This window comes from Anoplophora glabripennis, unplaced genomic scaffold, assembly GCF_000390285.2.
Source record: "Anoplophora glabripennis isolate ALB-LARVAE unplaced genomic scaffold, Agla_2.0 scaffold367, whole genome shotgun sequence".
Taxonomy (NCBI): domain Eukaryota; kingdom Metazoa; phylum Arthropoda; class Insecta; order Coleoptera; family Cerambycidae; genus Anoplophora; species Anoplophora glabripennis.
In genome coordinates this window covers 143,867-160,558 of record NW_019416474.1, presented here as the reverse complement: position 1 = coordinate 160,558, position 16,692 = coordinate 143,867, and the positions used below count along the sequence as shown (strand labels likewise).

The 16,692-nt window shown below is 32.4% G+C and overlaps 1 protein-coding gene across 4 annotated transcripts in view; it reads left to right on the top strand.

The window, feature by feature from the left end:
* Positions 1–14,821, top strand: part of LOC108909122 (protein Wnt-1) — a 46,037-nt gene extending 31,216 nt beyond the window's left edge. The window contains exons 4-5 of one of the 4 annotated variants that reach the window (XM_018713359.1): positions 14,109–14,291; positions 14,376–14,821. In XM_018713359.1, coding sequence (XP_018568875.1) covers positions 14,109–14,291; positions 14,376–14,690 — 498 coding nt within the window. In that variant the 3' untranslated portion in view covers positions 14,691–14,821. Of the gene's footprint in view, positions 1–14,108 lie in introns of all 4 variants that reach the window. The other 3 variants (XM_023454647.1, XM_018713358.1, XM_018713360.1) reach the window with 3 other exon arrangements.
* Positions 14,822–16,692: the final 1,871 nt, after the last annotated feature.

Genomic DNA, 16,692 nt, shown 5'->3' with positions numbered 1-16,692 from the left:
TACAATGAATTTCAATTTTTAGATATTTTACAGTGTATTTCGAAATAAAGTTCTTTGTACATAAAAAATAATATAAATATATATATGTAATAAATAAAGTCCTTTGTACATAATAAAAAAAAATATATTTGAACCTACATAAAAAAAGGTACCTATACTCTAGTTAAAATCAAGGAAAATGCATCATTTCCGAGGAAAACACAATTGACTGTCTATAGCTTCCATTTTTGTCTCTAGCTTCTATGTTTGTCTCTAGCTTCTATTTTCGTCTGTAGCTTCTTTTTTTTGTCTCTAGCTTCTATTTTTAATATACAGAGAGTCCGAAAACGAAAGGGCGTCAAGGCTCAGTGGCAATATTTGAGGATCAGAACCCATTTTTGTCTCTAGCCTCTATGTTTGTCTCTAGCTTCTATTTTCGTCTGTAGCTTTTTTTTTTGTCTCTAGCTTCTGTCTTTAATATATAGAGAGTCGGAAACGAAAGGGCTTCAATATTTGAGGATCAGAACCCCTCCTACAGTTAAGCAATTCACACAGTTGAAAAAGGAGCTGATTAATCGGTGATTACGAATAAATAAATTTTTAGAGGTATAGGGTGTCCCAAATTAGTATTAAATTGGTTCAATTACGGACTTGAAATATTAATTAGATATTCCAACTAATTCTTGAAATATAATAAACTGGAAAAAACACTTTTCTTCATTTATAATGAGACAGAAGAAGAAGAAGAAGAAGAAGAAGAAGAAGAAGAAGAAGAACTCATGAAATCTTCTGGAGGATTATTAGTATATTTTCATCCAAGGGAGCTACCCTTGTGGCAACCTATATTAAAGAATAAAAGCTGGTCGACTTTGGAACAGTCAATTTCAAAAAAGGTGTGTCATAAAATGTCACTGAGAAAAATTGTAACTAACGACCCCTAGCGGATGTTCAAACACTAACAACAGTAACTTATATAGCTCTCTCAAAAACTTAACTGTTTCAATGCATTTCACTGTTTTTCAGAAAATATATGTCTAATTTATAATATATTCTTTCATATATAAAAAAATAGAGACGATAGATGCATGGTTCACAGAAAAAAATCGTCTTGTATTCTTATATTCTAAGCTCCTAAATTTATGGTATGTTTTCCAAAGCACACAAACTACATACAGGGTGCGGCATTAGTGCGTCGAAGTACGATATCTCCGTTATTATAGAAGATATCAAAAAAGTTATTTACAAAAATTGTAGCCAACTTAAAACTACACATTTTAAAATTATTTTCGTAACCAACTTTGTATAATATGAATTTAAAAATAAAGAAGTATATTTTCAGTTTTTAAATAAAATACCGGGTGATTCATTTAAAAAAATTGAGAAAATTGTGTGCTCGAGTTTTGGCTCGCCCTATATGCAACTATTGCAATAATAAAGAAATAGCCCTTTCTCGTAAAACTGTACCAATATCAAAAAGTTATGCCTGCAAAAAATGATTGTTAAGTTGTTCTGTTTAGGGTATACAGAACGCTGAAATGGGAATGATTCTCGTATACAATAGAAATACCCTGTATAACATAATTAAACCATATATTGGAAGCATGGGAGAGATGAGCTTAATCTAAATTTGAAATAATATACACAGGGTGTCCCATTTAATAAATAGTATGTTTGGTTCGCCCTAGTAATACGTAACTATATACAGGGTGTCCGGTAAGTACCTCCTAATCTCTCGGGAGTGTATAGGGGAGGTCAAAATAAAACTAGTCCTTCCTATAATTTTTTTTCCTAATGTGCCCCCTAACGGAGTTATGGGGGGTCAAAGGGGTACCTAGAAATTAACGTTTAGGGTTATAACTTTGAAACCACCCTGTATATTTTAATAAAATTTTCGTACGTTGTATTACACATGGAGCTCTACGATTTGATGCTAAAATCAACTTTTTGCTATTATCAGGTGTCCAGAAACGGACTGGCCCTATCACAATTTTTCTCAAAATTTTGACAGAAGTAATTTTATCAAACTGAAAATATTATTATTAGATACTCTGAAGGTTTTTCTTTAAAAATGGTACTCTTTATTTATTTCGAAAAAATGAACGGTTTGCGAGATAAATCGGTTTTGAAAAAAATTGGTAACAAAAACAACAATTAAAATTTATTTTTTTTACATATTATTTCATGCATTTAATTTCTTTAACTTTATCAAGTCCAGAAATCTTTGAACGGGTTGGCTATACTTTATGAGCAAGTAGTGACCAATTAAAAATAACATTTGAAAAATAACTTACTTACAAGACATGCAACAAAGAACATTCAACAATGAACAAAGGTACCTAAATGTTACTTCGGTAGATGTTCAAAATGAGCACCCCGTACTTCAATGCACTTTCTAATCCTACGAATGTTTTCCCGGTGCACTTGAAATAATATTCCGTGATTATTGCGGAGATGGTCACAGTTCTGTGTTAGCCTCAGCAGAAGTTCCTCTCTACTATTTACGGGTGTTGAATAAACGTTATTTTTTAAATGACCCCACAGAAAAAAGTCTAATGGGTTTAGGTCGGGCGACCTAGGTGGCCATAATACAGGTCCGCCTCGACCTATCCATCGATCACCAAAAACATTCGTCAGATGTTGACGTACTAAACGATCAAAGTGGGGTGGTGCACCGTCATGCATGTACCACATTTCAGTTCTTATTTGAAGGGGCACTTCTTCTAACAAAATATTTAGATTTTCCTCTAAAAATTGCAAATAAAGAGCACCATTAAGTCTTTGCTCCAGAATAAATGGACCAATCAAATGATTCCCGATAATGCCAGCCCACACATTCACCATAAACCTTTGTTGGTAGCGAGTTTGAACTAAAGCGTGAGGGTTTTCTTCATCCCAGACATGTAGATTATGCGAATTAATTATGCCGTCTCTTGTAAAACCTGCTTCATCGGTGAACAAAATAGATGTACCAAAATTATGATTCCGAATATGATGCTGTAAAAACCAATTGGCGTATTGAAGTCTTTTTGGATAATCATCTGGAGACATAGCATGTACTTTTTGGATGTGGTACGGGTAAAGCAATTGTTCTTTCAGAGTTTCATGTACAGCCCATTTTGTAACATTGTTTTGCGCCGCAAGCTTCCTTATGCTATTTGAAGGATTATTAGCAACGTCTTCCAATATTTGTTCCTCTACATGAGGGTCTCGTACTCTCCTCGGGGCTCCTGCTCCACCACGGCGTGGCAAAAAGCTTCCTAAATAAAGGATTCGGAAGAAATTAGTTTCACTAACGTTTTTCACTATTTTTTTTTACCTGTTTCTCTTAAACTACGATCAACTCTTTCAAAAGTTTTTGGACTCGGCAAATGTCGACCCGGAAACCTTTCCTCATAAAGTCTTCTTGCCTCCACGGAGTTGCATAATGCTTCCCCATAAATTAGGTGCATATCAGCATATTCTGCACAGGAATATTCTTCCATTTTTAAATGTTATTTCTAACGGCTTAAAACGAATACCACAATAAAATTGAATTTTTATTCTGTCACGCGCCTTTGACAAGTACTTTAAAATCAACAGGGTCTAACAACGAAAACAATAGAAAAGAACTCCATGGAGACAAGAGCAATAATAATTTGTAGATGTATTTTGGTCATAGATGTTGATTTTACAAGAAACGGCATTATTCATTCCCTTAATTCACCACCAGTAAATGTTTATGGTGAATCTGTAGGCTGGCACTAGCGGGAATGATTTTATTGTAAAAAAATAAATTTTAATTGTTGTTGTATTTGTTACCAATTTTTTTCAAAACCGATTTATCTCGCAAACCGTTCATTTTTTCGAAATAAATAAAGAGTACCATTTTTAAAGAAAAACCTTCAGAGTATCTAATAATAATATTTTCAGTTTGATAAAATTACTTCTGTCAAAATTTTGAGAAAAATTGTGATAGGGCCAGTCCGTTTCTGGACACCTGATAATAGCAAAAAGTTGATTTTAGCATCAAATCGTAGAGCTCCATGTGTAATACAACGTACGAAAATTTTATTAAAATATACAGGGTGGTTTCAAAGTTATAACCCTAAACGTTAATTTCTAGGTACCCCTTTGACCCCCCATAACTCCGTTAGGGGGCACATTAGGAAAAAAAAATTATAGGAAGGACTAGTTTTATTTTGACCTCCCCTATACACTCCCGAGAGATTAGGAGGTACTTACCGGACACCCTGTATATACGAAAATAATTTTAAATATTTTTTTTTGATATCTTCTATAATAAAGGAGATATCGTACTTCGACGCACTAATGCCGCGCCCTGCATACTAAAGATACTAACAGTAATTTTATCATAATTTTGCTATACATTTGCTAAGTACATAAAGCATTGAACCATTCAGTGAACAAATTTTCCTTTTATTTACTTATGAATTGTATGATTGTTATGTTGCTAAAATACCTAAAATGGAAAAAATTACCACTGAAAATTAAATATTGGTTATTACTCGTAGAACTGAATTTCGTCAAATTCCCTAAACGATTTCTAATTGGGTGTGGGAAAATAATATTTTCTAATTTTTTTTTAAGAATGATAACTTTATTTCCTTAAGTTAATAAATAAAATAAAACCCTAAGGATGAAGATAAATCTGATGACAGAACGCACCTTAAATTATAAATCTAATTTTTTCCTGCCTCATTCCCGTGCAAGCGCTGCACGTACCGGCTTTCTAACAGTTGTTTTGTATATTTTTTCCATAGAGTGAATACATCTTATTAAGAGGTAAATTTATGTTTTTGTGCCACTTTGTATAAGACAGGCAGCTTTCCTCTCCTCTCCGTTTCCCAGACATTCGAGTGAAAAATAGCATACAGTAACGTCCATATATTTAACTTGCAAAACACGATTCAAATCGACGACGTCTATGGTAAAAGCGAAGAAAAAGCCAGTCGGTATTTAGTCGTTATCGTATAGTAATTTTCTGTGATTTCACGTACGGCCATACCGGCCAAGAACACATGTTCAGACTGGCACATTATCCGTGTAACACGGTGTACCTCCGCAGGGAGCCTCTTGCACATCTAAGAGACATCTGTGCCCCGTAGGGTGCCGCATTACATCGTATCGCACCGCTTTTACACGCTACATACACCGAATTTTAATTTTATTACACTGATAGACAGGTACATAATTCCAGACGAACGTGCCTTTGTAAATTAATATCGCAAGATCGCTATCGACATTCCCGAGGAAACAATCCCAGCAAAATCACTTTATAAGGCCTTGCATCGGATTAATTAGATTTTATTTCACCTCTGGGAGATGTGTCAAAACCGTAGACATGGCTATTAAACGTTATCCATCCCACTACTGGTCGGCAAACAAAGAGACTGCTTTTTTGTTTATTTGTTATTCATTCCTCACATTTATGGTCTCTCACTATGGACTGAGTTGGGTTCGGTTTGTTCCAAATGTTTTTGTACCACGAGTGCAATAGAAGCTTGTATTTATTCAACAAATAGTATGAAAGTACGGGTAAATTGTTACGGTTTGTTATTTTAAATGAGCTCATTAAATGTCAAAACGTTGAATGAAAAACGTCTTACCTTTCTTGATTTTTGGTATATCTATTATAAAATAAGTTTCATAGGTACTTAGGAAATTTGTATCGGTTGTAACAGAGTCAACTGCAGTAAATATGATCGTGGTCAGTTATAGTTTCTTTATATGCTCCTTAACATCCATTAGTTGTACTTAGGAAATTATAATTTTTTAATTGGCGGAAATTTGTGTTGGTTGTAACAAAACTGCAGTAAATATGATCATGGTCAGTCATAGTTTCTTTATATGCTCCTTAACATCCATTAGTTGTACTTAGGAAATTATAATTTTTTAATTAGGGGAAATTTGTGCCGGTTGTAACAGAACTGCAGTAAATATCATCATGGTCAGTTACAGTTTCTTTATATGTTCCTTAACATCCATTAGTTGTACTTAAGAAATTACAATTTTTTAATTAGAGGAGATTTGTGTCGGTTGTAACAGAGAGTCAACTGCAGTAAATATGATCATGGTCAGTTATAGTTTCTTTATATTCTCCTTAACATCCATTAGTTGCAATCAGAAACTCAGTACAATAAATTAAGGAGTATCGTACTTACAAAATATCAGCTGGTCTAATTTTGCTTACATATTTTCTTTGAAATGATTTAGATTGAACGAGATAATTTCTTCGGTTGTAACATATTACAATAATTGAAGAACAAACTTGCAAATCGTACTTTATCCAGATTTAGTAGTCTAAAAGTGATATTACTATGAGTTTATGCTTTTTTCGACTTTCAAAATGTGTTTGTGATATGGAACTAGCATTATAAATATGATTAGAGATGCTAACCTAGTTTGTCCTCTGACTTGTTTTGTTAGAACTAACAATTACAATCTACAACTCAAACCATTATTCCACACGAATCATGAATAAAAAAGTCGGTACTGCAATCCTGAAAATGGTCATGTTAATATATTTGAGCATTATCTTTAGGCCACAGAAGAAAAAAGTGGTTCAATAGTTTAAAAACATAACTGAAATTGTTTTATTTTGAATACTGCAAATGTGAAAATACTATTAAGACTGAGAATTATGAAGCTGAATGTGAGAATGACGAATACATCGAATGTAATGAAAAAGAAGTTAACTTTGTGTAAGATTCTTTTTACTTATTTATGGGATCTTTCTGTTTATTTAAAACTACGAATTTTCTTTTTAATACAGGGTGTCCCACCATTAACTTCATCGATGGATACATGGGAAACCGCTCGAAGGATTTTTTTGAAATTGTTATGGTGTGATACGGGCCGTGCGACCTACCAAACTAAAATATTTTCAAGGTCATTGTACTTCCGGTTATACCGGAAGTCGATACTAACTTTCTTATTTTAAATGGAACCCCCTGTATATTATTGCATTTTTTAAAGTGCATTTATTTTTAAATTGAAAACATATAGCACACTCCATACTTAAGTTTGACCGTTTCCGAGATATTTTGATTTTTTGGCAAACAGTAACATATGCAGACTGTCAGCAAAATTTAGTTTCTCCGGAAGCCCAGGTTTATTTCTTTTTTGCAAATTGGACATTTTGTGGGGGAAGGCCTAACTTATCGGATTTGATATGAAAATGTTCCAGTTTTTATGCAGGGTGGTCAAAAAAAAATCGAATATGAAGTTCAGAAAATCTGGAAAACTCGACATTTTTTTAAATGGAAACTCCTAATTTTTTTAATGTATTCGCATTCTGCACTAAAATTGAGTGTAACATCGTTAAAGTTTCCCTATACCCAAACCCAGTCGTTTTCATTTTATTTACGAATAAACATTTCCTTTTTCCTGAAATGATGTTTCCATTTGTTTCGGATATTTTAGGTTGGCCGTGACAGGTAAGAATCAACATGACAAATGTCACAGGTTTTTAATTGTCAAATTTATTTTTATAAATGATCAAAATGTCTTCTTTCAACTTACAAGTATGCTATATATTTTTAACTTACAAATAAATGCTTTTTCCAAAAATGCAATAATATACGGGGGGTTCCTTTTAAAATAAGAAAGTTAGTATCGACTTCCGATATAACCGGAAGCGCGATGACCTTGAAAATATTTTAACTTAGTTGGTCCCATCTCCTATATCACACCATCACATTTCAAAAATAATCCTTCGAGCGGTTTCTCAGATATCCATCGATGGAGTTCGTGGTGAGACACCCTGTATATCTGACATAATAATGAAGATGATAATGATAACGTTAATGATAATGATAACCATAACGATAACGATAACGATAATGATAATATACATATTTCTGCCCCTTAGATTAATTGCAAAGTTTAATCAAGAAGTTGAATACGCAAGTAGATGATGCATATTATCATTAAGTGAATATGAAAAAGACGATCAATCGCCGACTGGTATAATTCTCTCTCATTGCATTGACTCAAGTCAACGGTCTTCATCCCGAGGCGGTCTATTTCTCTCTGCGAATACAGTTGTTCTAGATCATCCAGCTACAAGACTTGAACCCAAGATCTTAGCAACAATGATTTAAAAACTGATCTTTTTATCGCTAGCCTACCAACAAATACTGGAAGAATTTTCATATATTTCATTTTTCTATATTTTCAGCCTCAAGTTTATTTTTTAGTCAATTTCAGCAATGTCTTCATCGACAAATTTAATTCTATAAGTAAAATATTACCGATGAACTTATAACTAATCTACGTCCACTTACAAAATGATTTTTTTTTTCAATCCACGTAACTTTTCGAAACTTTTTTTTAACATATACAGGGTGGTCCGAATTTTATGCAGGAAACTTCAAGGGCAGATAGATCTCTTTAAAATAATAGCTGTTTGCCTTATAAACATAGGACTGGAACGGCCTCGTTTTAGAGATACAGGGTGTTGAAGTTGTTAAAAAAATTAAATTTTTTGTTTATATCTCCGGAATCTATTAACCGATCTCAATAAAATTTAGTACAGATAATGTATGACAGTAGGCCTTGCATTACCTAAAATATTAGCTCTAAAGGTTCAACCAGTGGTGTACAACTGGACAGGATCACCCCTTTTTTNCCAGTTTTTATGCAGGGTGGTCAAAAAAAATCGAATATGAAGTTCAGAAAATCTGGAAAACTCGACATTTTTTTAAATGGAAACTCCTAATTTTTTTAATGTATTCGCATTCTGCACTAAAATTGAGTGTAACATCGTTAAAGTTTCCCTATACCCAAACCCAGTCGTTTTCATTTTATTTACGAATAAACATTTCCTTTTTCCTGAAATGATGTTTCCATTTGTTTCGGATATTTTAGGTTGGCCGTGACAGGTAAGAATCAACATGACAAATGTCACAGGTTTTTAATTGTCAAATTTATTTTTATAAATGATCAAAATGTCTTCTTTCAACTTACAAGTATGCTATATATTTTTAACTTACAAATAAATGCTTTTTCCAAAAATGCAATAATATACGGGGGGTTCCTTTTAAAATAAGAAAGTTAGTATCGACTTCCGATATAACCGGAAGCGCGATGACCTTGAAAATATTTTAACTTAGTTGGTCCCATCTCCTATATCACACCATCACATTTCAAAAATAATCCTTCGAGCGGTTTCTCAGATATCCATCGATGGAGTTCGTGGTGAGACACCCTGTATATCTGACATAATAATGAAGATGATAATGATAACGTTAATGATAATGATAACTATAACGATAACGATAATGATAATATACATATTTCTGCCCCTTAGATTAATTGCAAAGTTTAATCAAGAAGTTGAATACGCAAGTAGATGATGCTATTATCATTAAGTGAATATGAAAAACTTCATTGACTAGAGACGATCAAACGCCGACTGGTATAATTCTCTCTCATTGCATTGACTCAAGTCAACGGTCTTCATCCCGAGGCGACCTATTTCTCTCTGCAAATACAGTTGTTCTAGATAATCCAGCTACAAGACTTGAACCCGAGATCTTTCTGATTCGGTTATCTTTTCTCCTACCTTTAATGAAAATTACATCTTTATATTACAAAGCTGCATTAGAGTAAAAAATTAAAGTGGTTTTCTAGTGTTCACCTGATAATGAAGTCTTGCAAGATCTTTAAATATATTCTTCTGTGATCTTTGATTGCTCCAATTATTTTTTTACTGGTAGCAAACCACCCAATTAGATAGAGAAGTGAAAAAATAAATAAATAAATGTAATTGTTGTTGTTCATTACACGCAGGTACCAACCTATAATGTATTTAATTTTTGCCATTAAATTATTAATAATTCTGTAAGTTTTTTTACCCAAAAATGGCGCATCGCAGGACAAAAACTCAAGAGAATTCTTATATTTCGAATTGAACCGGGATTTCAAAAATAATTTTATTTGAGAAAAAAAACCATTGGCATATCATATTTTTCTTTAAAAATATCCAAGTCAGCGCTCGTACGCACGCCACGTTAGAGCTAAAAATTATGTTTGTATTGAAAAACATGCGCCATTATTAACTGCTCGAATCTATCACTACGTACGTACTAAATATCTCTGAAATCTCAAGCGGTTTCGAAAATCAATTAATCAATTTCCTTCCGCATTTTCGAAACGGTACATTTTTGGACAACAGTTTATAAAGCAAACTATCATTAATTTACCATGTAGAATCAACACCCTTAAATATTCGCATATCATTAAGGAACACCCTGTATAAAATTTTCTGAAAACGCTAAGCCATGGAACATGATTAATTAATTTATTTATTAAAACTGAATATGTTTAAGTTTTTGGTTTTATGCCTTAAATTTAATAACCATTCGTGTGCGGGTAGACTAAGTGAAACGCTTTTGAGAATGCACCCAATCATCAATGTTAATAAAATTTTACTCAGCGACTTAACGCCTTAAGCGAATGTCACTTTATTAGTAATGGGCGGCGTTCGCGGCCAGTAACAAGTTAATATGCATTTTAATATAACTCGATAAGACCACCCGGTAGTAATGACCAGTTTCTGCATAAATCATACCTTTTTCTCACACCAGTCATCATTAGAATGCTATAATGGTGCATAAATAATATTTATGTACTACTTGAACCATCCAGATTTTTCACTATTTATTGAAACCTACCATCTACCTTTTAATGCATCTCTTTATTGGATTCGACAGGGCTCATATATTCCACATTTAGCTCAAAGAGAATTTCTTTTAACGTGAATTATGGTTTAATAAAAGTATTATCCTTAATTAAGTAAACATAATATTTAATATTTAATCAAAATTTAAATCATAATACAAGATGGGAGAAACCGATGTCAATTGTAACAAAAATTCAGCTAATAATCTTGAAGTCTAGAGTTTGAAATATCTTTATTGCAAATTTACCAAATCTAAATTTTATCTAGAGTTAGCTAAGTTGTTTCAAAAAAATATTTGTAATAATTACAATTTATTACAATTAAACTCGAGATGTTCGGAGTGAATCCATTGAGTGTAATTATTGAGTATATTTTCACTCAATATTGGGCATTTTGATCATCTTACTCATTTGTGATTATATTTAAACTAAAACTGAGTACTTTCACTCGAATATAGGCACTCCTTGAATAAATTCTTCACGTATTTGGTGCACTTGTACCTAAATAAGAGTAAATGTCCTCATTACGAGTTATTTGAATGGAGCCACAAACATACTGCTTCTGTAATCTCGATCACAGTTGATAGGTGCCCGTTAGATGCTCCAGAAAAGCGTGATTGCCAGGAGAACAGTCCTTAGCCGGCGGCGGCGGATCTCAGCTGGCGGGTCTCAGCCATGACAGGAGGAGGCCTCGCGAAGCGCGAAGTGAATTAATTTCAACACTGTATATCCTAATTAATCGTTTATGAGTGATTTAATTTTGCACTCAATATTTAGTTAATTAAAAACCAAGTCTGAGTAAAAAATTACTCAATAATAGTTAAATTTAAATCATATTACAGAAAAAGTGAACTTTAAATTGGTTTTATATACTCAGAATAGAGTCAAAAGTCGCTCAATTGATACTTAGCAGTACCTAACTCGGATTTGAGTAAAACTCGCTCATTTCTTATATGTATTTCACTCAGTTGTACTCATCGTAATAGAGTGAAAATTTCACTCAATTGGGTGTGGACAGAATTTAATACATTATTGAGTAAAATTGAGTGAAATTTGAGCGAAATTTTTTACAGTGTAGAGAAGACGAAAAAATTTCGAACGAAATTTGCCAAATGAAAATTAAAAAAGGGATGGAATTATCTCGAAAAAGGTTGGCTATATATTTACAAAATATTTTTTTATGATCAACTGATGGACACAAACATATATGTTTCCTTATTTTTCACAAAATCATCAGTTACATTTGAAGTTCTAGCAATATGAAGTTTGAAAAATGGAATTTCCAAAATATGTTTCTCCATGAACAAAAATTAACCTCACATTAATTTTCGCGAGCCGTCACTCGTAAAGGTACTAATAAAGGAAATATTTGTAAATCTTCAAGAAATCCTAGTACATCTTCATAGTTATACAATATAAATCCTCATGCATTCTCCTCTCGTCCAAAAATATGGGAAACCTGTATAAAGTGTCGAAATTGGTCCATCCTGTACACATTAAAACTTCACTCAATCGGGTGTGAACAGAATTTGATACATTATTGAGTAAAATTGAGTGAAATTTGAGTGACATGTTTTTACAATGGTGTAGTTGTACAGGTTATAAAAAGTACGCACCTTTTTAGTAATACCTTATCTTAAAATAACACTTTTTATTTCAAAAACAGTAAAGTGCAGAAAATATGTAAATAATTATTACAACAAAAATAAACGCTAACTACCAAAAAAAAGAGAAAAAAATTAAAAAAGGTTAAAATCTAACATTCTAAATATAGAAATATAATAAGCGATCTAAAATATTTTATACAGGATGTTTTCAAAAGAAGTAGCATAAATGGTACCGGATTCTACAGCTAAAAAACACGTTTTGCATAAAAATGACTTTAATAAAATATTCATATTTTGGGAGATACAGCCTCTAAAAGTTTCCAAAAAAATACGGTATTGCGGCTGTAATTTGGCACTCAAAAATTAATAGTAAATTTTTACACAAATTTTCTACCGATGCATGTGCAACTTCCCAACAATTTTAGAAAATTGGAGGGGGTTGAATGTCCTAAGCAATTTTTTGCTACATTTTTATTTGATAAAAAATTAAATATTCAAAAATAGGTATCAGATAGCCTGGTTTATTTTAAAGCTTTTACCTCTCACTTTTTTGCTTTAAAACTAACCGTTTATTAACAAAAAAATTAAATGCATTTATCATTCGTATCATAACTCGCACGATTGCAACTAATAATAAGAAATATTTAAGTAGGCTGTTAAACACTTTATCATGCATAATTCTATTTGAATTTAGTCTCATTAACAAAAATTTTGAAATTTTGTTGGGGGCCTAAACATTTTTTGTCGTACTTCCAAAACTCAATATATTTCATTTTATGTTCCCCTATTATATTATTATTTACATAAAAATGATCAAATAATTAGTAAATCGTATATCATGTGAAAACATTGCACCTAAATCCAAAAAGATTTGGTGCAGAAACACACACATTAACATAAGTTCTCTAAAAAAACAATTCTTAAACAATGAAGTGTAGCAATGGTTCAGGCTGAAAAAAAAAACATAACTAACCTATTACGAGGCATGAAAATGCTGCATACTTCTTTACCAACTACTCTTCCGGAGAAGTGTAATTATGTGCATTATTATTTTTCACTGAATCAGTTAAAATTGTTCAGAGAAAATGACATTTTAAGTTCATAGAAGTAATTGAAAGTTTGTGTTGACTGCAAATGATGTCATTACTTAATGCATCTTATTAGTAATTCAATCAAGTAATATTTTATCAGTGTATTTTTAAATCATTTTTGTACGTCTATAATTTCCTGAAGTTACTAAAATTAGTTTTACTGGATTCATAAAAGATGAAAAAGAACAGAATATTTATTGTTGTACATAAGTAAATAAGTATTTATCATGGCGATGGGTTTTTCGGGTTGTTGTGCCGGGGCCTGTGAATTACAGAATTACCTTTCACTGCTTAGCCTTAGTTAGGAATTTTTGATCTTCCTTTGTTGTTCTCGGGCTAGCCTCTGTGGAGGCGAATCTAGAAGTTCTAACAGCAATTAGAACCCCCTAGGTCCGTCCTAACGTTCATTTATGTTTTTATTGGGTCTAAGACTGCTACAGACGTAACCGCATGTCAGGTAATGGTGATCCTCTGAGACGTTCCGTAGTAGCCTCTACAACTGGTCGTATTCAATGCTTCCAAACGTTTCGCCGTTCTTCACTGTCGGCATGTTCACTGGTGACTTTAGGGTTCTAATAGCTGCTCCGCTTCCACAAAACCTAGCCCGAGAATAACAAAGGCAGTACAAAGATTCCTAAGTGTAAGGTTATTCTGTAACTGGTGACGACCGGGTATACAGGCCACGACATAACAATCCAAAAAACCAGCCTTAAAAACCTTAAAACCACTAATTTTCTTTTTGTTGCAGCACGTTCAATCGCAGATGAGGCAGGAGTGCAAATGCCACGGAATGTCCGGCTCTTGCACGGTAAAAACCTGCTGGATGCGACTTCCCTCTTTCCGAGTGATCGGGGATCTATTGAAAGATAGATTCGATGGCGCATCACACGTAACAGCCTCTAACACGGGACATAATAGGAACGCCAACAAGGCCCACAGCAATCGACTGCCTAAGAACCCGAAAGTAAATGCCATATCCAACAGCATCCACTCCAAAAGAGAAAATAGGAAGAAGCAGCATAAGTACGGCTTCCAACTGAAGCCTATCAATCCAGATCACAAACCACCAGGTACGAAAGACTTAGTCTACTACGAGATGTCACCTGGTTTCTGCGAGAAGAACCCGAAGTTGGGTATTCAGGGAACCCATGGAAGACAGTGCAACGATACTTCGATGGGTGTTGACGGTTGTGACATAATGTGCTGTGGTCGAGGGTATCGCACCCAAGAAGTTGTGGTAGTTGAAAGATGTAACTGTATTTTTCATTGGTGTTGTGAGGTTAAATGTGACCTTTGCCGAATAAAGAAAACGATACACACCTGTGTATGAACTGCTTAAGTTAAAAATTTTCATTCGATAGATATTTTGTTGATTTTGCTGGCTACCAAAATTATTAATTTTTCATTCGCACTAAACTATACATATTCATTGTATTTTCAAATGAAATTCCTTCCCTTGGATTTCATACGACGAGAATTTTATTTAGCTTATATGTTTCAACATTTACTGTTTTATTCGTACTAAAACAATTTAAGAGAAAGTGAAGTTTTAAATAAAATATCTATTTAATGTTTTACAATCAGTATTATGAACTTTATGTGAAATTCTTCAAGAAAGACTGATTTCGAATTTAAAATACTTAGTTACTGAGTCATATTTGTACATATTTATTTATATGTTGATATTACATATCTTTAAACTGGAACTCTATATATAAATATACATATATTTAATTGCCAGTGATAGATGTTAGGGTAGGTATATTTAATTTTTTATTTATTTATTCCAACGATGTACATAAAAAAATCAGCATTGTAGTGTATCTCAAATTGTAATATATACCTAATTTATACAGATCATAGTCTTCTATTTTTATTTCGTTTTTAATTTATTAATGCATGTATATTGGCAATTTGTAAATATTCATGTAGATCCCTGTAGATAATTGTCTATTATTTTTTTTTTAACAAAACGTACTTGTACATTGTTCATGCCTCAATTACTGTAAAATTATTAATAAACGGTTACAAATGAGTTACGAAGCATTTTTTGAACACTGAATACAGGTATATTTAATAATTATTTTACATTTTACTGTAAATTGTTACCAGGAATCATCAAAAAGCTGATTAAGCGGTAAGTTGGGTTGACCTACTAGAATTTTTATTTTAATAAACTTTTTACATTGACCTTGTCTTGCCAGTCGACGCGGTCTATAACCCAAGTCAATTTTATAACTGTCGTTATTAAGATAGTGTAGTTTATATATTTTTTATTTAGTGAATGGACAGTAATCAATGAATCTGATACTTTTAATTTCTCAAGTGAATAATATCCATTTCTGTATTAGTTTTGTGTCAAATAAAATTTATCTTTTCTTGAAGCTATATAAACTTCATTTAAAACAGAGCGATGAAACTTGATCTGGTGATATTTTAGTAAATTATGTAGATCTACATAGATTCATTTAGCTCTGAAGTACATTTTTGTGGATTAATAATATTGATAATTTTTTATTATTGCAAAAACAAATAACGAAATACACATGCTAAATTTCTAAACTACTTCTCCGTTAGTGACCGATATATTTCTGCAGATTCGATAGATTCCAACTTATTTCATTAATTTATATTAAAGATATTCTGATATTTTTGTGTGATTTGGAACTTTTCTTCCTTTGGATCTAAAATGATCTAGACAGCAAGCTTTCGAGGTTAGTGGTCGGATTTTCTCATTTCAGGTACATTATATTTAAGCCATATTGTTCGATTCTTACACTGCAAATAAATTGATCTGAGTGAAAGCAATAAAGGTACGGAGTGAATCTATTGACTGAAATTATTGCGTACATTTTCAGTCTATGTTGGTCAATTTGATCAATTTGATAATTTTACACATTTTTGATATTAATTGAACTAAAACTGATAATTTTCTCATACTAATAGAGGAAAATTTCACTCAATCGGATGTGGACAGAAATTGATACATTCTTGAACGAAATTGATTGAAAATAAGTTCAATTTTTCTTACAGTATATATATAGTCGCAATATGATTAATTTACCACTTATGTGTTTGAACCAAACAGCTCCCATTATGGATATTCTGCCTCTATATTTAGATCTCAACGTATCACCCAAGGTAAGTAAATACTAGTTAAGGTCTCGATTAAACCAAATAGTGAATATTTTATTGAATAAAAACTGCTATAATATTCAATGGTATGACAAAATAAATCGGATATTTAACAATATCGCTCGCTAGCTTGCTTTCAATTTGATGTAGATTCACTATTATTTATATTTCAATCTGTATTTGAGACAATCGTGGAT